The following is a 24,915-nucleotide window of genomic DNA, read 5'->3' as shown; positions in this document are numbered from 1 at the left end:
CAAGTGCTCACTCATGTAACACATTTTAATGTATAGTAATGTATAGTAATTCATAATTGCTTGAATTTATAATTTCATATACTGTACATAAAGTTTGGATCATACATTTCCAAATTAAAATAAAATCTAAATAAAATTTAAATTAAAATAAAAGTATGAAAATCTTTCAGGTCACATAACCCCTGGTGTTAGCCCAACGAAAAGAGCTTTCGACACTGAGTCTTGGTTCCTCCTTTCCTGAAAAGATAGGTGCTTTGAAACTATGTATTGTATATGTATTATATATACAGTATATTTAGCGCTATGCAAATAAAATGTAATTGAATCGAATGGAATTAATAGCAGATTGAATTCCGAAGACTAAAATAAAAAAAAATTTGTTCTATCATCAAGTTTATCCCTTTTAATTGTAATAGGCAATAACCAAATTATTCTTCCGATATAAAATATATACAAAGCATGGTATCAGAGATAGCTAATTAACATTTCTTGTTTTTTTAGTTGAGAGAAAATATATTTTTTTACATGTTGAAAATATTGGCCTTATTTTGCCTCATCTGAAATTGATTAAATCTGAATTGTCAATTATGGTCAGCAGTTTTACATCACAAGGCACTGTGAGACCCAAACAACACAATGTGTGAGAGTGCCAGTCTCATGGAGGATCAAGGTTACAAAGCACTGGCAACACAGCTGATTTGAGTGGACATTCAGGAAGCGGAGCTTAAGGGTGTTAGTAAAAGGTGTTAATGAGACCCACAACCCAGAGGCGCATATACTTACACACATCCACACCCACGAACAGATGATTTGTTTTGCATTATACTAAGGTATTTTATATGTTGTCTGCGGTATAAACCTGTTCTCTAAAAATAAAACCACAAGGACAGTCATCATTTTTTCTAATATCTTTTTTGAAAACAGCAGTAAACAAAGTGGATTAGGAACAGGCTCTCGAGAGGGACTGAATGAGATCGTTTTTCAGTCGGTGCGAGGGCACACTACCATAGCATTTACATCAGCTCTGACAGGCAAGGTGCAAATGTGCAGTTTAATTTAGGGAGCCCATCGTAAATGGCTGCCATCTCTTTAGGACTAAATGACAAAACTTCAGCTATCAGTGCAGCCCTAAAAGATTCCTGCCCTCTTGCAAGAATGCAAGTGCTCTTAGCCAGGCAGTTGTGCCTGGCTTTGATAGCATTTATCTTGACTGTCAGTCATACAGACTTTGGCTGGGCGAGATGGCTGACTAATGGCAGAGTGATTGCCTAATAGCCCTGCTGCTTATCACCGCCCCACCCACCCCTGATACTAAAACATTTAATGAGAGGATGATGAAAAGACCTGCCATGAGCTCAGATGGAGGAATATGCCATTCTCCACCAGTCTTTATTATCCAACTCAAGTCCTGGCAACATTTTGTTCCACAAAGGTTGAAATGTTACAGGTGTGAAATCATATACACTATTGAAAAACAAGAGAACAACTTTACAGCACCTAATCAGGTGCGACGTGACAAGCAATGTGCACCATTTCCAGCGACAAGCAAATTGTCTCTTTACACTGAATACAAATCCATTGTACAACATGACACATCCAATCAGAACATTTGCAATATTTAATACACAGCTGTGGAGCAGAATTTTGGACCAATGTGATTTTTACATTGGCAGGGTTACCTGTGTGATGATGCAGAAATAGAAACCAAATAGAAACCTTGTCACGGTCTTGGCTGGGTAGGAAAAAAACATAGATTTCCATGGAAAAGATGGCTTTCATCACATCTGGTTAAGACACAATATACATTTTGCTTCCGTTGTGTTTTACACGAATGGACCCTTTTCACAGACCTGTTATTTCACCTTTCCGCCTTTATAACAACGTAAATGTAGCTTTTTGAAGATTTTTATATTTCCAATTTTAAAAACATTTAGTGTACATTTACAACATTGTACTTTGTATTATATTACCCTGGATAGCCATTCAAGTTTACCCTACTATGTGTCTACTTCTGCTATGGATATGTGAAATGGTTCCATATCAACTAACTCAGAGATGCAGTGTGCATAGCTTTCCATGTGTATGTGTAACTGATTTCAACTGCCTTTGCACTGCAGATTGAGGAGGACACATGGCAGAAGTATTATCTGGAGGGAGTGTCCAATGAAATGTACACTGAGTACCTGTCCAGTGCCTTTGTGGGGCTTTCATTTCCTGCAATTTGTGAGTAAGTATGCTTCTGCTCCAAAGCATGGGAGCTCTGGATGCTTATACACTAGATTTGATGCTACATCAGAAAACACAGAAAATTCAATGATTTATTGAATTTTCATCACAAGTACAGAGAGAGCGAGAGAGAGAGAGAGAGACAGACAGACAGACAGAGACAGAAATAGAGAGAAAAGTAGTGAGGCTCCATCATATGATTTAAGAAAATTGTAGCTTTTGCTGCACTCTAAAGTAGGCATTTGTTAAACAATGCAAATTTCAGAGAAGCAATCCAGTTTTGTCAGACATTCAATTTACTTTATCCCTACTTGACTGCAAACTGACTGTGCTCGATCCACATCAGAACCCAGCTTCATATTCCTATCCGTCAAATGCTTTGTCAGAGCTTTATCTAATGTGTAGCTACAGTTTGTTACACTGATCTTCATATAAAAGCTTTAAAAACATAATATTTTCCTATCCACGTCTTAGTTGGTGGGTAATTATGTGTGTTAAGCACAGTATCAGAAAGAGCCTTTAAAAATATATTTAGTCTCTTCTAAGGGGGAACAATAACTTCTTAGAGGGCTAATCTAATGGGCCTTATAACTTCTTTACTAGCATGCTACTTAACTGAATTGCTTATATTTGGCATATTACCAACGTTAAATTTATTTTGTTTCTTTTGCAGGTTGTGCTATGTGAAGCTCAAGTTATTGTTGATCGCTATCGAATACAAGTCAGAGCAGAGGGAAAGCAGGTTTGTCCCCCTTTGGTGTTAAACTCCATTAATCACAGTGCACTGAACTGACCAAAGAGGGGCAATGCAGTTGTATCCCTCATTGGTTCCACAGACCCACTACAGCACAATATTCCTATTTAACATGGTATACATTTTCTTTAGTAAGAAAAGGCTGACAGGATTTCATCATCAAATCTTCCCACAAGTAATTAAATGATTTCAAATTTAAATCAGTCTCCTTGAGACAGCATGTGATCGTTTCAATCACTGGAGGAAGTTCACCTCAGCTTGACTCTCACAGCCTCACAGATGCCCTTCACTGTCTGTAAGAGTCACTGAAGAGCCATGACATCTGCTCAGACTCCCTATGTTCTATTGATGAGTTGTTTACTCTCGGAGTAAAGGGCCTTACATCAATAGCACTCCTGTGGCATTCTGTGAAGTGACCCATTAGAACTAATAACATGAAGTACTCTGTCTCAATAACTCAGACTTTACCAAATCCCACCACCCCTTTCCCACATCCGCAACATGTGTTTCAATATATCTGTACACTGTAACTCTTACTAATACATTTACATTAATATCTCACAATTAATACTAATGAGTTTAGTTTAAAACAATATCTGGTTTGAAAACACTCACAAAAATAAGAAGACCTGGTTCTTTTGGTTACCATATACTCTTGACATGCAGCAAACAACATATTTTTCCAAGTGCGTCTTCTTTCTTTCTGCGGATTAGGGCTGGGCAGTATGATATCATTATGTTGTGCCACAGTAGAAAGTTGTAAGTAGGTAAGGAATCTGCCATACTATTTATACCTCTCGCTGTGAATTTGGCGACAGTAGGTTGAAAGTTGAAACTGATCTGTGTATACTGAAATTCGAACCACTGCCCCCAGTGGACGAAGCTGGAAGTGCTTTTTAATGTATGGGAACATGTATGCTCCAATGTCCAGGTGAAAAGTCCAAAAGTGAATAGTAAAGCAAGTTGTTCCCCTTCTGTCACTCTCTCCACGTTGTGTCAGAGAAGCGACACTAGGGGTCTCTCTTGAGCGCCGATATTCACCTCTGAACTATGAAAAAAGGCCAATGAGAGTTGGCAACCAGTATTTGCATGTCCCGCCCCCGGACATACGGGTGTTTAAGCGGCGCAAATACGGGAGTTCATTCAGATAATTTCTTCGGAACCGATGGTTGTGTCTGCAATTGCTGCGTGTTACACACCGAGTTCCTGTCATTCCTCTACTGCATGCTGTTGGATTCCACGGCGCACAACAGCAGCTTTCTCCTGTTTGCACGGCTGTGCATTCCTGCCCCTGGGCGCTTCGACAGTGCAGATCATAAAAGAACTCTCACTAGTCCTTTTTTCCTAAAAGAGTGATTGTATTTAAAAGAGTAATTTCCTCTAAAAGAGCAAAACACAGCGGCGTTGAACATCCTTTTAAGGACGCGTCTTTATAAAGATGCCTTTCCACCCCTGTGTTGTTTCTGGATGCGGTAGAGTGCTCTCCGCTTCCGACGGCCACAGGCGTTGTCTCGTGTGTCTGGGTAGCGATCACACCGAGGCTGCGTTTGTGGATGGTTCATGTTCTCACTGCGAGAACATGACCATGACAACGTTGCGGTCGCGGCTTGCTTACAACCGTGAGCAGGCCACTCCAGCCGCCCCCCGTGTTGCTCCTTCTTCCCACGGGATTGAGGACGATGCGGCTGCGAAGGAGGCGATTTGGGGATGGCAGCGTGTGCAGCTCCACCAGGTACGCCCCCTCGGACCACCCGCACCCCAGCACGCTCGTTGATTCCCGTCCGTGCTCGAGGCGGCGGCGACTCTCCTCACAGGCAGTCTGCCGACCCTCTTGCAATGGAAGCAGATGAGCTCGCCGCGGCATCGGAGGGCGTGGTATCTGATGCTGAGGACTCCCCTGGGCTGCCGCTTTCGGGCCTGCACGCCCAGGCTGAGGCCAACGCACAGATGACCGACATGCTTTCCCGGGCAGCCAACAGCGTGGGCTTGGACTGGAACTCTCCATCCTCCCCACAGCCATCACGGCTGGACGACTGGTTCCTGGGGTCTGGGCGCCGCTCACAGCCTCGCCCCCCCCCCCGGTTCCGTTTTTCCCGGAGGTGCATGATGAGCTGACGTATTCGTGGAGAGCACCCCTCTCCACTCGTCACACCGCCACCTGCTCATCTGCCCTCGCCACCCTCGACGGCAGAGTGCACCACGTGTACATGGTGATTCCCCAGGTGTATAGGGCAGTTGCGCTCCATCTATGCCCCTGAAGCCCTACCACCTGGTGGGGCCACCCTTTACTCCCTTCCCGGACCTGTAGAGCAACATCCTCGCTGACCGAGAAGGCCTACAGCACCACCGGACGTGCCGCTTCCGCCCTGCATGCCATGGCTCTCCTGCAGGTCCACCAAGCCAAGGCACTATGCAACTTGCACGGGGGTGGCCCTGATCCGACACGCTGCAGAAACTGCGCTCAGCGACCGACCTCGCCCTGAGAGTGACGAAGGTCACAGCGCAGGCGCTCGGGCAGGCGATGGCCACACTGGTGGTCCAGGAACGTCAACTATGGCTGAACATGGTCAAGATGCGTGAAGGTGACAAGACTCGTTTCCTCAACGCCCCTGTCTCCCAGTTTGGCCTCTTCGGCAACACCGTCAGGACTTCGCCCAGCAGTTCTCCACGGTGAAGAAGCAGACGGAGGCCATTTCTCACATCATGCCTCGCCCCGCTCAGAGAAGCCGGCATACGCATACTCAATTACCTCGATGACTGGCTCATACTGGCCCACTCCCGAGAGTTACTATGCGTGCACAGAGACCAGGTGCTCAGCCACCTCAGCCGTTTGGGGCTTCAGGTCAACTGGGAAAAGAGCAAGCTCACCCCGGTCCAGAGCATCTCTTTTCTCGGTTTGGAGTTAGACTCGGTCTCAATGACAGCACGTCTCTCCAACGAGCGTGCTCAGTCAGTGCTGAAATGCCTCGCTTCCTTCAAGCCAGGTGCCGTGGTCCCTCTAAAATGATTCCAACATCTCCTGGGGCATATGGCATCCTCCGTGGCGGCCATGCCGCTGGGGTTGATGCATATGAGACCACTTCAGCACTGGCTCCAGACTCGAGTCCCGAGACGAGCATGGCGCCGTGGCACGCACAACATGAAAGTTACCACTGCCTGCCGCCAAACCTTCAAACCCTGGACAGACCTCTGCTTTCTACGGGCAGGAGTACCCTTGCAGCAGGTGTCCCAATGCGTTCTGGTTACAACCGACACCTCCAAATTGGGTTGGGGCGCCGCGTGCAACGGGCGCGCAGCCGCAGGCCGGTTGAACCGAGGCCTGCTGCGTTGGCATATCAACTGCCTAGAGCTGCTGGCTGTTTCTCTTGCCCTGAAGAAGTTTCTTCCGTTAATTCGTGGCAAGCATGTCCTAGTCAGGACAGACAGCACCACGGTAGTAGCCTACATAAACCGCCAAGGCGGAGTACGCTCCCTCCACATGTCACAGCTCGCCCGTCGTCTCCTCCTTTGGAGTCAGCAGCGACTCAAGTCACTGCGCGCCACTCACATCCCCGTCAACCTCAATGTGTTAGTGGATGCACTGTCAAGACAAAGCTTGCCTGGCGGAGAGTGGAGGCTCCACCCCAAGTCGGTCCAGCTGATTTGGGACCAGTTCGGCAAGGCCCAGGTAGACCTGTTTGCCTCCCAAGAAACCTCCCACTGCCCGCTCTGGTATGCCCAGACAGAGGCTCCCCTCGGGGAAGATGCGTTGGCACACAGCTGGCCCGCGGGGCTGCGCAAGTACGCATTTCCCCCAGTGAGCCTTCTTGCACAGGTGCTATGCAAGGTCAGGGAGGACGAAGAGCAAGTCATTCTGGTGGCCCCTACTGGCCCACCCGGACTTGGTTCTCGGACCTCACGCTCCTCACGACAGCCCCTCCCTGGCGAATTCCCCTGAGGAAGGACCTTCTTTCTCAGGGACGTGGTACGCTCTGGCACCCGCACCCAGACCTCTGGAACCTCCACGTCTGGCCCCTGGACGGGATGCGGAAGATCTAGCCGGCCTACCATCGACCGTCATAGATACGATCAACCAAGCCAGTGCCCCCTCTACCAGGCATCTTTACGCCCTAAAGTGGCGTCTGTTCGCAGATTGGTGTTCTTCCCGAGCCGAAGACCCACAGAAGTGTGCAGTTAGGTCAGTGCTCGTGTTTCTACAGGAGAGGCTGGAGAGGAGGCTGTCCCCCTCCACCCTCAAGGTGTATGTGCCCAAGGTTCCTACCACACCCTTCAGAGATCAGGTAGTGAACCTGCAAGCGCTGCCCCGGGAGGAGGCAGACCCAACCCTTGTGTTGCTGTGTCCAGTACATGCTTTGCGTATCTATCTGGACCACACGCAGAGCACTAGACGCTCTGAGCAGCTCTTTGTCTGCTTCGGGGGACAGCGGAAAGGGAACGCTGTCTCCAAACAGAGGCTTGCCCACTGGGTTGTCGACGCCATTTCATTGGCTTATCACACCCAGTCCGTGCCCCCCCTTGCGGGTCCGAGCTCACTACATTAGGGGTGTTGCGTCCTCATGGGCACTGGCCAGGGGCACCTCCCTAGCAGACATCTGCAGAGCAGCAGGGTGGGCAACACCTAACACTTTCTCAAGGTTTTACAATCTCGGTGTTGAGTCAGTATCGTTCCGTGTTTTCTCATGTCAGAGCCCGTAGAACTCGGTAACACGCTGACCTTCTGACCGGCTGAATCGCTTGCGCCTAGCGCCCTTTCCCTCAGCCGGGGTAAAATAGTGTGCCTCCATTCCCAGGTGACCCCATCTTCGGGTCGCTGGTTGACTCCTCCCTAGCCCTATTGGGTCCGCAGTTCAGCGGAGGAACTCGCCGACCCAAGCCACTACAGGTACCTGAAGGCTACCCTGTACTGGAATAGGTGCTCCACAGGTAAGGCCTCCTGCTTGGACTCCCCCTGTGTGTAATTCCACAGTACTGTCCCCTCACGAGCGGACCCCCGTGTCTCCCTTGGGCAGCTACAGCTGCCTCGGTCGCCGTGCTGTATGCTTCCCCCCTCTACGAGGCTGGATCTACCACCGCACCATCTTTTTCCACATAGGTCCTAATAGGCCATGTGTTGCATTCGCCAATCTTTGCCTCCCCCGACGGGTAGGTGTGGCCTCCGCAGGGTCTTCTTCCCCTCAAAGAAGGGCTAAGACCCCCTTCCCTCAATGCGTGTAAGGGCCTCGGCCGTAGTTGCTCTATGCGAGAAAACATAGAGAGAAAAGAGGCCCAGCCAGGCTTGGCCCGTTCCCAGGTTGGCGGCCATCACCTTGTTCCCCCCTCCAGGGTAACGATAAGGAACCCTGATGGCTTAAATGGGGCACTGGGGAAGGGTACGTGCAGTCTGATACAGTTGGTCGTCCTGCACGTAAGAATACCTGCCCGCTCCTTTATCAGCAGTTCACGTACACGGCACAGCGCATGGTACTTTTCTAAGTGGACCCCTAGTGTCGCTTCTCTGACACAACGTGGAGAGAGCGACAGAAGGGGAACGTCTAGGTTACGTATGTAACATCCATTCCCCGATGGAGGGAACGAGACATTGTGTCTCCCCTGCCTCGTCGCTGAGCCGAGCCACTGTTGTGGCCGGACCATTTCCGGCTCCTCAGAAAAATCCTGAATGAACTCCCGTATTTGCGCAGCTTAAATACCCATATGTCTGGGGGCGGGACATGCAAATACTGGTTGCCAACTCTCATTGGCCTTTTTTCATAGTTCAGAGGTGAATATCAGCGCTCAAGAGAGACCCCTAGTGTCGCTTCTCTGACACAACGTCTCTTTCCCTCCATCGGGGAACGGAGGTTACATACGTAACCTAGACATTTTTGCTGTAAATGATGTAATACAGTCAACAGGAAAGAATATTTTATAAACCCTAACCCAATCCCTAAACCTAACTCTCTGTGGAGTAAAAATGCAACATTCGAATCACTCATCATTGTTTTTTTTTAACTTGATTACTTCCTGATTCCCACCTTGTTCTCTGAGGCTGTCAATTGTAACATGCAATGCAAAGCAAATTTTACCTTTTACTGTTCACAGTTGCCAAGCAATGTTGCCACTTGGAGCTTTAATATGAAATTCAACTGATGTGTGCATAACAGCTATTTTACAGCATTTTCAAACATGCCTTATCCAATGAGAACTTATAGTCTGAAATACAGGGGCATGTCCATGATTTTTTGCCAGGGGTGGTAAAGGGGTGGCAAGTGTTGAGAAAGGGGTGGCATCCAGTAAGTTTGTCTGACTGGAGGCGGAACGCTGTATCCTTTCAGACACGGGCGGAACATTGTTATGGACTATGCATGACATGGTAGGCATGGCATGATCTATATATATATATATATATATATATATATATATATAAAATACAGTACTATGCAAATGTTTTAAGTCTAATATTATTTTATTAAACCGTTCAACCAAGCCGTCCGTTTGCGTGTGGTACACGCTTGTCCGAATCAATTTAATACACAATAATTCATAAAATAATGCCATAAATAGTTTTCATTTATCAGTTAACATAAAAAGCTAAATCAATGTTTGTTGTGGCCACCTTTGCCTTTAAAACTGCCCCAATTCTTCTATGTACACCTGGACACAGTTTTTCTTGGTTGTTGGCGGATAGGATGTACCAAGTTTCTTGGAGAATTCACCATAGTTCTTCTATCTATTTAGGCTGTCTCAATTGCTTCTGTCTTTTCATATAATCCCAGACTGACTTGATGTTCAGTGGGGGGCTCTATGGGGACAATGCCATCTCTTGCAGAGCACCCTGTTCTTCTATTCTAATATTTTCTATTTGCAAAATGTATGTTTGGGAGTCTAAAATGTATTATTCCTATTGACACACTAAAGCTGAAGATATTAATAACCATCTTAAGACAAATGTTTTTGTGAAACATCTTAAGTGCCAACAAATTTTGCACAGTATTGTATACAATACACCGATAAGCCACAACAATAAAACCACCTATCTAATATTGTATAGGTCCCCCTTGTGACACCAAAACAGTGACAACCCACATCTCGAAATAGCATTCTGAGATTAAATACTTCTCATAAAAATTTTAAAAAGTGGTTGTCTGAGTTTCCGTAGACTTTGTCAGTTCGAACCATTCTGGCCATTCTCTGTTGACCTCTCTCATCAACATGGCATTTCCAATGCAGAACTGCCACTCACTGGATGTTTTTTGGAACCATTCAGAGTAAATTCTAAAGACTGCTGTACAATTTTGGAGAAAATAACATAATCTCAGAATGTTATTCAGAAATGAAAATTTTGTGGAATTACGGGGACATACACAATAGGTGGTTTTAATGTTGTGGCTGATCATGATATAGATATATATATATATATATATATATATATATATATATATATATATATATATATATATATCACTGTGATTCGGCAACAGACACATGGCCGCTGGCAAAGTGCATAGACAATCACAGCAGTGCTGACTTAGGACCATATAGCATGATTGCGAGTGTGATATTGCTTAAATTCAACAGTTCAATGAACAAGTACATTTAAAACATTTTGGAAAAACTGAGTACGGTCATAAAAAACGCATTTGTGCATGGAACTATTTTCTTATGCCACGGATCAGAATCTGCCATTTCTGGTTCAAAACAAATGTCCAAGCCTCTCGAAAACATTACTTAAGAATTACTAGTATCACGGCTTGGGCTGTTTCTAACATGTTATTGAAGAAACAAGGATGTATGTGTGTGTGTGTGAGAGAGAGATAGAGGTAGAGAGCGAAAAAGAGATGGAGAAGGAGATGGAGCGTGTGTTATCACCTGTTGATGATGCTGTAGTTTGTTGGTCAGCTTTCTGAAGATAAACAAATTTTAGTGAAATTCATCCTGTATTCTCAGTGGAAAAATAGCCGTCCAAGAAGAGGCGTTCCTCCCTATTTCGTGGTAGGCGGTGCGCAAGAGTCATTCACTATAGAAACCGCAATCTATAGCGCCTTGAGTTTGAGTAATTAATCAGTCTGTTGTGTCTCTCAGCTGTAATGAGCCTTAATGCTGAAGTTGTTAGTTTATAGCCATTTAAAGCTATTTCCTTGCTTTAGTAGTGTAGTAGTAATACAAGTGATCACAGAGTGCTGTTGAATGTAAAAACTGAGTGATGCTGACTCACTTCACATCACCAACTGGCTCATATTACACACAAAAAATGATCTTGCTGGCTAAAATATGTTATTTCACAGCATTAAATGTAAAGAGACAGACAGCTCTTAACACATCTGCAGTGCTCATACACTTTAGTTTAGAACGGCACAAACACAAGCGGAGTGATACAGACAGTGAAGTGTCCGAGTGCACCCCATCACAAACTTTGTTACACTGGTGTCGAAACCTGGGAGTTGAAGGAAGAAGAATGCCGCCATGGAGGCCTCACCTCTGGAGGAAATGTTTAAGACCCTTGCCAGCATCCAGCAGTCGCAGCATATGTCCCTCCTCGAGCTGCCTACTGAGAAGGAGTAGCAGTTCGTCATGCTCCTCCAGGCCTAAGCAGAGGACCGGCAGCCCCCTTCGGAGTGTGCAACACCAGGAGGGTACTGCTGTTGTGACCTCGGTCCCCATGTCCACCCCTCCCCATGTTCCCCTTGTCAAGATGAGCCCCCTGGATTATACAGAGGCTTTCTTGGAACTGTTTGTGCAGATGGCAGGGGTATGCAGTTGGCCAAGTAGCTAGTGGGTGGTGAACTTGTTACCCTGTTGTCCAGGGAGGCCCAACTTGCAGTGCAGCAGTTGCCAGCAAAGAACCTCCTGGTGTATGCAGATCTCAAGAAAGCCATCCTGCAACGTGCCAGCCAGACACCAGAACAACAGTGCCAAAACTTCCGCTTATTGACCCTGGGCGAGCACGGCCGGCCCTTAACCTTTTATTTATAATCCGCTTTTCTTGTACTCAAAGTGCTACAAGATTAAATAAACACATAACATACAACAGCAACCACCATAACAACAAAATGACTAACATAGAGCAGCATCCACACATAAAACTAATATTAATAAATATTAAAAGACAACCTTAAATGAGTCTTTAGTAACTTCTTAAAACAATCCAAGGTTTGGGGCGTTTCTGATAGTAGAAGGAAGAGAATTTCATTGCTTAGGGCCTCTGAAAGAAAAAGCTCTTTGCCCCATAGATTTAAGTTTGTAGGAGTGCTGCTGAAGTGCAAATAAATTGGCAGAACGAAAAGAACAGGAGGGAGTGTAGGGTGAAAACAAACTGCAAAGATTATGCAATACGATATCCAGGAGCAATGCCTCTATGCAAAATTTCAGCACATAATGTTGTGGTGGCACTCCCCGAGTGGGGATTTCGAAAGAAATCCTCACGGATCAAGTTTTATGTCATAAACACTACACAAGCTGTATGAATTATTGTGTATTAAATTGATTCGGACAAGCGTGTACCACGCGCAAACGGACGGCTTGGTTGAACGGTTTAATAAAACCCTGAAAAACATGATTCATAAGTTCCTGCACAAAGATGATTGGAGCTGGGATAAGTGGATTGAACCCCTGTTATTCGCAGTTCGAGAGGTCTCTCAAGCCTCCACGGGGTTCTCCCCATTTTAATTATTGTATGGGTGTAAACCTCGCAGTTTCTTAGATATCATGAGGGGAAAATTGGGAGGAGGGACCTTCAAATAGCAAAAATGAAATTCAATACATTCTTGACCTGAGAGCAAAACTCCACACATTGGGGCAACTGTCACAGGAGAATTTGCTACAGGCTCAAGAACATCAGACCCGGTTGTATAACAGGGGAGCTTGGCTATATGAATTTACAACACAGGGAGATAAAGTCCTTGTATTGCTACCCACAATAAGCTCTAAATTACTCTCAAAGTGGCAAGGGCCCTTTGAGGTCACATGGTGAGTCTGGGAAGTCAATTAAAAGGTTAAAATGTATAGGGGTAGAGCACTGCAAATTTACCACCTCAACATCTTAAAACCATGGAGGGAGGTGGTCCCCGTGGCTTTGGCGAAGGTGGTACTGGAGAGGGAGGAGCTCGAGCCTGAGGTGAACTTAAAAACCAATTGGGAGACTTGTTATCCTAGGTGATCGAGGGGAAGGAGCACCTGGTGCTGTACATCAGTCAGAAGCTTTCAGTGAGAGAGGTGAGGTACAGCACCATTGAGGAGGAGTGTCTGGCCATCAAGTGGGCATTCCTCACCCTTCGTTACTACCTCCTGGGATGGGATTTCATCCTGTGTTCGGACCACGCCCGCTCCAGTGGCTCCATCGCATGAAGGATACCAACGCGTGGCCCTTCAGCCTTTTAAGTTTGAGGTGGTCCACAGGCTGGGGCCACTGATGGCTGTTGTATACTTTCCAGAATTGGGAGAGATTACTGGGCAGGCCAGATGGGTCCCTGGCCTGAGTTGGGTAGTTGGGATATGTTGTGGTGGCGGTGTGGTTGAGCACCGGCTTGTGGGGGGGAGAGCGAGATCAGGAGATGGGAATGGATGAGAACAGCTGTTTGTCATTGCATTGATAGTGGAGACAGGTTTTAAGAGCAAGTCAGATGCCAGTGAGGGTAGAGCTACACACACACACACACACACACACACACACAGAGAGAGCGTGTGCTGATGCTCGGCTGGAAAGCAAATTTTGTGTTGTTTCTAAAAATAAATTACTTTTTTGAGTTGATTTTTCGCCATCTCCCACTTCCTCCTTGCACCCCATCACAAACTTTGTTATAGTTTTATTTTAGGAAGAGTTCAGAAATCAATATTAGGTGGAATAATCCTGATTTTCAATCACAACTTACATGAGTCTTGGCATGTTCTTTAATAGTTTTTCACATTGCTTTTTGGTGACTTTATGCCACTCCTGGCATAAAAATTCAAGCAAATCTGCTTTGTTTGATAGCTTGTGGTCATCCATCTTCCCCTTGTTCACAGGTTTTCAATGAGGTTCATGTCTGGAGATTGGGCTGACCATGACAGAGTCTGGTTCCGGTGGTCCTCCATCCACACCTTGATTGAACTGGCTGTGTGGAGAACATTGTCAGAGCAGAAAGAAGTTTTCTTCCAAGATAACCTTGTACGTGGCTTGATTCATGCATCCTTTACAAAGACAAATTTGCCCGATTCCAGCCTTTCTGAAGCACCCCCAGATCATCAACGATACTTCACCTGGTCGTCTAATGGTTAGACAGTGACCTGGAGTGGCCTTCAAGCCACAGTGTCTCGCACCCACTGTGAAATTTGGTGGAGGATCGGTGATGATCTAAGAGGTGCTTCAGCCATGCTGGAATCGGGCAGATTCATCTTTGTGAAGGATGCATGATTCAAACCATGTACAAGGTTATCCTGGAAGAAAAATTGCTTCCTTCTGCTCTGACAATGTTCAGTCAAAAACTAAAAACTCACACTTACTGCTCCAAATATAATTTTAATTAAAAACTACATGGTTAATGTTTCGACTCATGTAACAAGTCTTCTTCAGAACAATATGATGTTGTGATGTCAATGTAAAGCCAAACAGCTGACATCTGACAATGTTCCCCAACTCTGAGGAAAGTTTGTTCCAGCAGGACAATGCTCCATACCACATAGGATGGAGGGTTACCAGATCCAGACTCTGTCATGGCCAGTGCAATCTCCAGACCTGAACCCCATTGAAAACCTCTGGAATGTGATCAAGAGGAAGATGGATGGCCATTAGCCATCAAACAAAGGCGAGCTGCTTGAATCTTTGTGCCAGGAGTGGCATAAAGTCAATCAACAGCAATGTGAAAGACTGGTAAAGAGCATGCCAAGACGCATGAAAACTGCGATTGAAAATCAGGGTTATTCCACCAAATATTGATTTCTTCCTAAGTTAATACATTAGTATTGTGTTTTTTAAAATGAATATGAACCTGTTTTCTTTGCATTATTCGAGGTCTGAAAACACTACACCTATTTTGTTACTTGTCGTTTTCTGCAAATAAATGCTCTAAATGATAAAATGTTAACTTGGAATTTGGGATAAAGGTTGTTAGTACTTTATAGAATAAAACAAAAATGTTTTCATTTTATTCAAACACACAACTATAAATAGTAAATCCTTCCAGAAATGTATATTTAATTATTGTTATTTGAGGGGTTTTCTCAGCAAATATTTATGTATGCAATTAATTGGATTAATTAAATGGCATACCATGATAAAAAAAAGTTTTATCGATTGACAGCTCTAATATACAGTATATAAAATTTTCAGAATTTTCAGCATAAATATTTGATGTACTGTGATATACTTAGTTACATGATATAAAATTACCCATGCAGTGATATAAGATTTTAGTCATAATGCTCACCCCTACTGTGGTTGGATAAGATACATTTTTGTCATATTGCCAAAAGTAGAGAGGTGTAAATTCAAAGCCGTTATAGATTAAGATTTTTTTTCCACTCCTTTTGACTGACCTGCCTGCTAAAAATGCAACTCGGAACCCTGTTATTCCCCAATATCATACAGTATATGGTAAAAGTGCAACTCATGTCAAGTATTCACCATGCCAAAACACACATGGACTTTAAAGTAAAGGTTATTTTTTTTTAACTCTGTCACTTGGTATGATACAGTTCATATAATTTGATTACTTTCTGATGGATGGCTGTAAATCTTTGCCATAACACACATAATGACATAACCTTTAGAGGGCTCAACATTTTTCTTTGGTGGAACTCTCAATTTTGTGTCCTAGGCTGATTTTAAAATTCACCGCCTAAACTTGGAAGCACACTTTGGGGTTTAGACCATCATTTTCCTTTATATGACAGACGACTCCAACAACTCAAAAATTATTATTTTTTTTTTACAGTGAATAGTGACTGTTTTACCCTCTACTTTAGTTATTCACAAAGATGTTCTCATATTAATGTGCAGACACAGGTATGACAACACCTCGCCTTCTTTTTTCAGTCTATGTTTGATTTAAATTGTTTTCTTGTTGTTTGCAGAAGCAGAAAGCGGTATGCCCTCTTCATTTTCTCACCCCTCCACACTTTAGATCATCTCTGGGCGAAAAGCTTAAGGATATTGTATCATCCCCCTTTCAAAAATGGCCAAAATCTCTTTCTATCTCTTATTGTGATCGTTGTGCTTAATGCACTAACTTCTTTGCAGGCAGAGAGAGTAGTTGATATTGTTCGATTCACTTGTTTCTTTGTCTGTGCTGTTCACATATCAAGCGTTTATTCATGCAGCGTTTATCCACACTAGAAATCTTGTATTTTTTTCATTGATGTCCTCTCCATTTCTTTTTATCACTGTTGTGTTATTTTTCAGTATTCATCAGTTGCATATCATTTCTGCCCCTGTGTTTCCTAGCGTTGTGCTTTCCATGCAAACAGTACTTCATGTTTTTCTCACTTATTGCTAATTTCTAAGAGCATATTGAAATGCACAGAGGAAAGTGTCTTAATATGAACCTTAATGCTCAGTAAAACTGTTCTCAGTGCATTATACTGGATATCAGAAACTGTGTCTCAAAATGTCAAGTTTTATTTCTAAAATGTACTTCTCTAAACAACTTGAACTATTTGTTAATCAAGGCCACACTACTCATGGCAACCATCTCTGCCTTTTCTGTCATTACCACTCTAACACTGTATTGCATTTGTGTCTTTGTGTGTGTCTGTTAATATGTGCCTGTGTGGGAGCGAGTGTGATTTGTATGTTTATGTATGTGTGAGACAGACAGTGTTGAGTGGATGGTACAGGAGGTTTGTTTGTCAGTGTTTGTCTAGTATTGGCATTTATCATATCCCCAAATGCCTTTGTGTCTCTGAGTAGATGTTTATGAAGTGAGGTCACTTCCTGTCAGTTTGGTGTTCTGTACATCAATCCAACTGCACAGAAGTTACTGCAACAGTTTGCATCTACGTGCCACTATGCGGTGGCTGCACCTGCTCTCTTTTAGATGTGTCCTCGGTTGTGACACTCTTGATAATTGCATGTCTGAACACTCTGTCACTTGGCATGTGATGCTTGCTTTATTCCCCATAATATGAGGTTTGATCTGAGTTGTAGCCATGCAGTCATTCTGATAACTCCTTTATGATTTTGTGTCAATCAGTGTAAAAATCTCACATTTGGGGAGCAATGTGTGTGAATATGTCAGTAAACAACTCTTTTTGTTTTCATCTCAACAGCATGCCAAATGTGCTGCTTCTTACAAAGGGGGCTATTTAATCAAATGTAAAGCACAGTGATGAATAGCATTTGCACAATGATTCCAAGCAAAACATACGGCTTTTGACATTTCCAATAACTAGCCAATAATTTTCGCTTTATGATGGATTAAATCCCCCTCTTTCAATCTTCATTTCCAATTAAATGGTTAATAACTGAGCCAAGAGGAAAGAGATTGATACACTACATACTGTATGTCTAACAATAATTAAATATATAATCTTATGAGATCCAGTGAAGCTGGCTGCTTTCTTTAATAAATAGATTAGTGGAATGTCTTGAACGTGGCTTCAATGGTCACTTACACACTGCAGCTTAATAAGGTTCTCACTCTCAATTTGGTTATTTGTCTCTGTTCTGTACATAAACATTTCAGGAATTTACAGGAGTGACAACAACATTCTACAACCAAATTAACTCCCAAAAAATTCAGGTAGTGACAACTGCATTTTCATAAATTCTACATAGTGTGTAGAGAACTGAACAACTAGTTGTTATTGATGTGATATGCAAATCACACAAAAAAGTCTGTTTCTCTCCACTGTAGTTTCGCTCACCAGCCCTGCCCTCTCGTGATAACCCACACATTAGAGTCCAGAGATAGCGTGCTGATGCTTAAAGTGCAAAAAACTAATCATGATCACTCTGTCGATGGCAGTTAATTCAAATTTGCTGGATGATAATACATCTCAGGTGGATAATATGTCCTTGAACAGAAATAGTGAACCTAAACATGATAAACTGGTCGCTTCCATGTTACTTATTTATAGCTGCGGGACACTAAAGCATAGCTATGTTAATCAATTGTCTATCACCACAATTTCTAGAGGAACTCCTGTAGTCTGTACACACACAGAACAGATTATCATCAGATTATCAGCAATCCTGCATTTAAATGCGTTTGTCGCATCCAAAAGTTTGCAGTGTGTACGTGACCAATGTGAACTGCAGTTTATTGCTTTCTCTTTCATTTGGGCTCTTTGGCCTTGGCCATTGGGCCAGGCTGGACATTTGTCTAGTGTTGTAGTCACCACTAAATCCATTGATGAAACCTAAAAACAGGCAAGCATTAATGGCTGTGCTATGTTGTCCCGTCTCCGTCTAATTAATGGGGAATGATACAGTGATTCAGTAGTGACTCTGTTCACATTTCTGAATAAACCAAACTCAAAAATATTTGGCAGAAGTTCACATTTACATCATAACATCAAAATGCCCTGCCCACCAAGGGAAGTCAACCATGCTAGTTCAGGTTTGACAATTAATGAAATCTGTTTACAATCAAACCACAGAGGAGTGCATGTTTTTTTTAATGTTTTTATTTTTTGTATTTGTTATGATTTCATGATGCATTTATGAATTACAAGAAAAAAAGATAATGTGGCTTATGTGCTGACAATTTAAAAGTAATGCTAAAATGCAACTTAATGTTTACATACTGTATAGTGGCCCCAAATTATAATTGTTTTTACATTTAAGTCATACTTAATACTGTAAAAAAAATATCAAACCATGTGGCATTTATATTGTGGAAGTATTGCACAAACACTCTTTCCGAGCAAAACATTTCACAAAAAGAAGCTTGTTAGTTTTCAAGTTCTATAACAATACATATTTTGTTCAAATTTAAGTAAAAACAGTATTTGGCACTCTCTGGTTAGTCGAACATGTCCATAGTTAATGTGATGAAGGACACCTGTGGTTACTCCTCTATTGGAAACCTGTGTAAACTTAAGGGGCACTGTTTTTATACAGTACTATATACTGTATGTTCAATAAAATGGCCTTGTAACCAGTTGGTTTTGAAGGAAAATGTTAAATTTAGTTAAAAAACAAAAGGTCTTGCATCTTTTGTTTGCAGATACCACGTGGTTTGATATTTTTTTTTCTAATGTAATTGTATTATTCAGTGTGACTTAAGTGTCATAATATATTTTGGGGTCAGTTGTATACTCGCATGTGCTGCAGTATGAGGACAGTCTGTTATGTGCTGACTCGTAACTAAAGACACATTTACTGCATGACATGTCTGGGCTTATTAATGCAGTTACCTATGATTCATAGACCCAGGATGCACCCTGAATTCTTGGTGGGCTGGTCATTCCCTTCCATTGCAGCTGCACTAAAATAGGAAATTCAATCCACTGCTGTTTGGAGATAGACCTCACACCTTCTGTTTCAGAAGGCCTTTTGATAAGAATACTCAGACTGTTGCTACCCCAATTTTTATTCTTTCATCATCACTCATGAGAAAAGAATAAAAATTGGCAAGTCATGTTGTTGTGTACTTTATTTGTGTGAACCAGTTAAAAAAAAAAAAAACCTAGTGGCCTGAAAGGAAATGTAGAATAGCTCCATTTGCCGTAAACCTCCCTGCATCTTTTGGGGAGAAAAGTACAATTTTAGTGGCAAAATCTGAGACGGTTTATGCATGTTTTCTCATCAGTCTTTTCAAAAAAGGTAAAAAAAACAAACAAACATGTGTACCATTCCTCTTGATTAGAGCGTTTGGATGTGTGAGATTGATTTTCTTCATGTTAATGAAAACAACCCTCTTTCTGATTAAACAGTATTCTGATCAACCCAGGAAATCATGTTAAGATGCAAGAGGGGACGTTGGGATTCTTTATCGCCAGTGACGCCAAAGAGGTGAAAAGGTAATCGTGTCCTCAGTCCATCAAAATTCTCTCTTTTGTTTGTCTTCACACTTTCTTTTTTTTTTTTTTTTACTTACCCTTTAATACAAATCAGAAATGTGAAGGACATGTTAGAAGTTGAATGTTAAATTGTTTACTGTCTTTCTTCAGAGCATTTTTCTACTGCAAAGCTTGTCATGATGACATCGCAGATCCCAAAAGGATTAAAAAATGTGGCTGCAAAAGAAGTAAGTAAACCAGACCATTCCTCCCCTCCTGCGAGCCGAGTCTCAACGGAAAGTGGCCACCAACTCTTTGTTTTGAAACATGCCAGATATTGTTTTTTTCTTTTGCTTTGTTTTGTTTTTTATATATATAGATCAGAAATGTTTGCATGTTAAACCATTTTTCTTTTTCTAATGAGTCAATATGATGACAGCAGTTTTAAATTTGTTATCATTTTTTATCCAAATAAAATACCAATGAATAAAGAACAAGAATATTTAGCTTTTCTGAAAGCAAAATAATTTCTTTATAATTTTTGGTAACCTTACTATTAAGTTTTACGCTTCGATTCTGCAAAAAATAATATGCCACATTAGAGCTGCCTAGAACATTGTCATTTTCGACCTGCTCTTTGTTTTCTGTTGGAAAAAGGTTACAAAAAACTAAAACTGATAGAACACTTAATGCTGAAGTTATCTAAGAAATAAGGTTTGAAAGGAGTTTGCATCATAATCGATTCTGGCTGATTAATTGCAGAAGTTTAATACTTATGGTTAGAGGTTTATAACAAACCCTAACTAGAATATTTGAGAAATGTAAATTCAGCGCTGCCTTGCAACCACTGTAAAAAGACAAATAAATACTCAAATAATAGCAGCTCGTAGCCCCTAGAAATAGTCTCTTTCTTTCTTTTAAACTAACCATAGGAAGGAATAAGTGGACAGAAATGAACTGTAGAAACTAGTGACTTCATCAAAAACAGATAAGCTTTAAAATGGAGGCCTAGAAAAGGAAGGAGAAAGATGACAAGGTGAAAAGAGTTGGACTCTTGAGGAAAGCCAGCTATCAGCATGCTAATGGTGGAGAGAGAAACAGATGTAGAGAGGGAATGACGTGATTAGCAGGGCTGAAGAGAGAGGCTGTCAGCTTGCGGCGGCGTCAGTGGGAGAGAGGTGGCGGTAATGACACCAGTCAGGTGGAAAAACAAAAGGCAAGAGCAGCTTGGCCCACCCTCACCAGACACATTCCACAAACACACTCTTGGCCAGGATCATTCTAACAATCATATCCACCCTGTTTACCTAGAACACCCAACACTAATGCTGTTCGGACACGCCACTGTCATGTCCCACTGTCTCAGCTTGGCAAAAACACTTTCTGACAGAAAGTCAGTGAGGTAGAAGAGAGATTAATAGCTCAGAGTGTAGTTCACTGTCAGAGCAGCTCCAGCATAGGCCATTATATACTAATGAGAGCTGTATATATTGATATAAATGCAGTTCTTTACACACCTTCTTAAATTATGTATACATGCATCAACACATTAGAGTTAACATCCAAATGTTTGATGTCATGTGCTAATGTTGGTTTTGTAGAATAAAGCAATATTTATGAATTTATGTTAAGTAGAGCGTACATTAACATTATTGTTGCATTGTTATTATGTGACCTATTTAAGCATTTGTCCAAACCAGTTAGCCACAAGATGAATAATTCAGCTACAATCCCAGTGACCTTTCACTGTGCACTCCTAAACAGCTGCCTTTAACTGGAGACCCTTCTTCTACAAAATCCTTTTTTCTCCCACCAGCAAAAGGCAGGAAGCCATTCTGTAAGAGAAATGAGGTTTACATTACTGTGATGGAAGTTTGTGTTCTTTTATTTTCACCCTCTTTATGATCATTGACATACTTTCTGATGTATTTCCTTCCTTGCTGCCTTGGAAAACCGCCTCTTTATTTAAACCGCTCACTGGTAGTGACATATTGTGAGTACAGTACAGCCCAGAGTACAGTCTTGACTGCCTCACTCTGCCAATAGTTCTATATATATCTATATATATCTATATATCTATGTTGCATGTATCAGTCTAGCTGCTGCATCCTCCTATGCCTCTCATCTCTCTACTGTTCTCAGCCCAAAACAATACAGCAGAATTTACTTGCCTGAAATTACCAAAATATTCTTTTACAGGCCCCGTCCAAACCAAAGGGGCCACTAAATCTGTAATAGGAAGGGCCTTTAAAGAAATGTTCCAGGTTCAAAATAAGTTAAGCGCAATTGACAGAATGTGTGGCATAATGTTGATTACCACAGAAAATAATTTAAATGTTTAAAAAGTAAAAAATCAGAGTTACAGTACAGTGCTTAGTTAGAATGGAAGGGAATAGGGCCAGTCCATAAATATTTAAAATTGCCTCAATACGTAAACATTATACATACTAACATGATTTTAGAGTGATAAAATCGCTTACTAACCATATCTGTGTAAAGTTATATCCATTATTAAAAATTTGTTGTAATGACAATGTGTAATTCAGGTAAATCCTGTAATCTGGCAAACACTGTAATGACTGTAATACCTGATTTTATCACACAAAAATCATGTTAACACATATAATGTTTACATCTTGTGGCTATACCTTTAAAACAATTTGTATTTAAATGTTTATTAACTGGCCCCATTCACTTCTATTTATAAATGCCCTACCACAACCGAAGGACGAGTCCAGCGTTTATATCATAAATTATGTTGATTGACTTAACTTGTATTTTAACACTTCTTTAGGCTCTTTAACCAATAAAATATTTACTTACAGCACCATTTTAATACTTGAAATCAGAGAGTTGTTTTGACCCTGCCAAAACTAAACAAAAACTGAAATAAATGTCATAACAATCTAAAATGTCCAACAAGCTGATTAATATTACTACTGTTAGTCATGGACTTCGAGAGCGCCAAGGTGGGGAAGTTGAATCCACTTGAATCAGTCCACTCACTGTCAGAGGCAATTTCGCACGCTGCTGTATTTTCAGAGAGCAGAAATATTTAGTGGGAAGTTCTTAAATTTGTTAGACTTAACGAGCATCGTCTCCATAACACAATCCAAACAATCTGGTCCCTTTATTGCCTACAACCGACCCTTTGTCTCGACCGCCCGGCCCCTGCCCAGCATCTCTACACATCCATGGAATTGAAATGCCCCACTTCTGCATTTCAATTCTTTTCAGTAGTTGGGCCCTTTTTTACTCACTGCCCTCACTGATAGGTGCTTCTCTCAACATTGAGTCATGGTGGTATGGACCAAGATGCGGTAAAGAATGTGGCCACTAGATGCCACTGTAGTTCTGTGAATGAGAACGGAAAACAGTGGGTACACTGAGGTCCTCATAAACCTATTTAGCAAGACTGCTATTAGTGAGTATGCATAGCAGGGTCTTCTCACATTGTTTTCCTTAGTTAGGTATATTATGCTGGGATGTTGTTTGCTTTATATTGATTTACAAGTAGGGGTGTGTTTGATTGTGTTTCTACCTCAAGTCTAGGAGCTTGTTTGAAGTATTTTGGTTACTTAGGGCTTCATTGTATTTAAAGTCACTTTTGATTTACAAGGATAGTTCACCCCAAAGTTGTTCCAAACCCCATGACTTTCTTTCAAGGAACACAAAAGGAGAAGCATAATGACTTTTTCCATTGTATGGAAAAAGATTCAATGAAAGTAAATGGTACATCTCCTTTTGTTTTACATGAAAGAAAGAACCCCAGATGGATTTAAAACAACATGAAGGTTAATGATGATAGAATTATAATTGTAGTTTAAGTTATTTTATTTTAATCTTTTATTTGTATTTTTTTTTTTTATTTTAAGAATCAGCTCATAGTAGGCAAGAATGTATGCTTCTGTAGTATATGTATATGACCAACAGAGCTCACTAGTGTATTGTGTTGCAGCCTGCTATGAATAGTGTTAAATTGTAGGGCGAGGAAAGAAATGGGTGCTGAGAGCATTCTTGCTAAATGTGGTCATTTTGTTAAAGAGGCTTCAGTAATTAGGCTCTCTGTATAGTCATGTTCAGTCACTCATATCATCATGTTGTCTCGTGTCTATACCGCCCTCCATGTCTCACTGACTAACATAACCACATACTATGTGCCGCAATGAATGTCAACCTTCAAACTCTGAAATGACATATTTTAGCATGAAATGAAGTATAAGCCCTGCTGCTGCATGTTTTCAGATTGCCTTAATCTGTTTCAGCCCTGTAAACAGTTGAACGGGCTCCCATCTAAGAGACACGACCACGGTCACCTCTTTCTGCATGCCTATTCTCCTTAATTTCAGTTATTATGCATGGTTCTATAAGAATAACAGTCCCTGAGGTTATGGCTCTAAAGGCCAAGTCATTTACTGTTTTATCTCTCCAGCATCTGCAGCAACTGAAATTGGCCTCTCAATTCAAGATCATAACCTCAGATGGAAGTCAATCCCTGTGGATTGTTTGCTCTTTTGAGGGTGCCAGGCTTGATTATGGTTCGTTACCAATGTGGCACCAGGAGTATGCGTACCAGGGACTGTTTTTAGTCTGGTTCACAGCAATCAAATGTTATAGTCTCTCACCAAAGGTCCTTTGAGAAAAAAAATGCACATTGTCCCACACACCGTTAGTTTGACTCCAAAGTACAATGCACGTGTTCATGCACACGGACACATCTTCGGGGACTGAAGAAATAGCCTTTTGGCATGAGCCCAGTGGTGAGCAGAATCAAAGGGATAGGTCACCTAAAAAAATAAATCTGTCATCATTTACTCACCCTCATGAGGCTAACATTCTGCCTAATATCTCCTTTTGTGTTCCACTAAAAAAAGGACATCTCACAGGTTTTGAGCGACATAAGGGTGTGTAAAGGATGTCAGAATTTTCATTCCTGCATTAACAATCCCTTTAATGGGGCTTTTCCACTGCAAGGTACAACTCGACTCCACTCTGCTCTCTTTTTCAGGGTTTTCCACTATGGATAGTAACTTGTACCTGGT

The 24,915-nt window shown here is 42.1% G+C and overlaps 1 protein-coding gene across 2 annotated transcripts in view; it reads left to right on the top strand.

Moving 5' to 3' along the window:
- The window catches only part of LOC127660773 (calcium-activated potassium channel subunit alpha-1-like), a 292,795-nt gene that overhangs the window by 215,343 nt on the left and 52,537 nt on the right, over window positions 1-24,915 (top strand). Inside the window, exons 15-19 of one of the 2 annotated variants that reach the window (XM_052151188.1) lie at window positions 2,118-2,227; window positions 2,900-2,968; window positions 16,004-16,015; window positions 19,808-19,894; window positions 20,045-20,121. In XM_052151188.1, the coding sequence (XP_052007148.1) occupies window positions 2,118-2,227; window positions 2,900-2,968; window positions 16,004-16,015; window positions 19,808-19,894; window positions 20,045-20,121 (355 nt within the window). The remainder of the gene's footprint in view (window positions 1-2,117; window positions 2,228-2,899; window positions 2,969-16,003; window positions 16,016-19,807; window positions 19,895-20,044; window positions 20,122-24,915) is intronic. The other variant, XM_052151187.1, reaches the window with a different exon arrangement.

The sequence above is a fragment of the Xyrauchen texanus genome, chromosome 20 (assembly GCF_025860055.1).
Source record: "Xyrauchen texanus isolate HMW12.3.18 chromosome 20, RBS_HiC_50CHRs, whole genome shotgun sequence".
Taxonomy (NCBI): domain Eukaryota; kingdom Metazoa; phylum Chordata; class Actinopteri; order Cypriniformes; family Catostomidae; genus Xyrauchen; species Xyrauchen texanus.
Note: the sequence above shows the minus strand (reverse complement) of the source record. Positions and strands in the feature narration are given on the sequence as shown.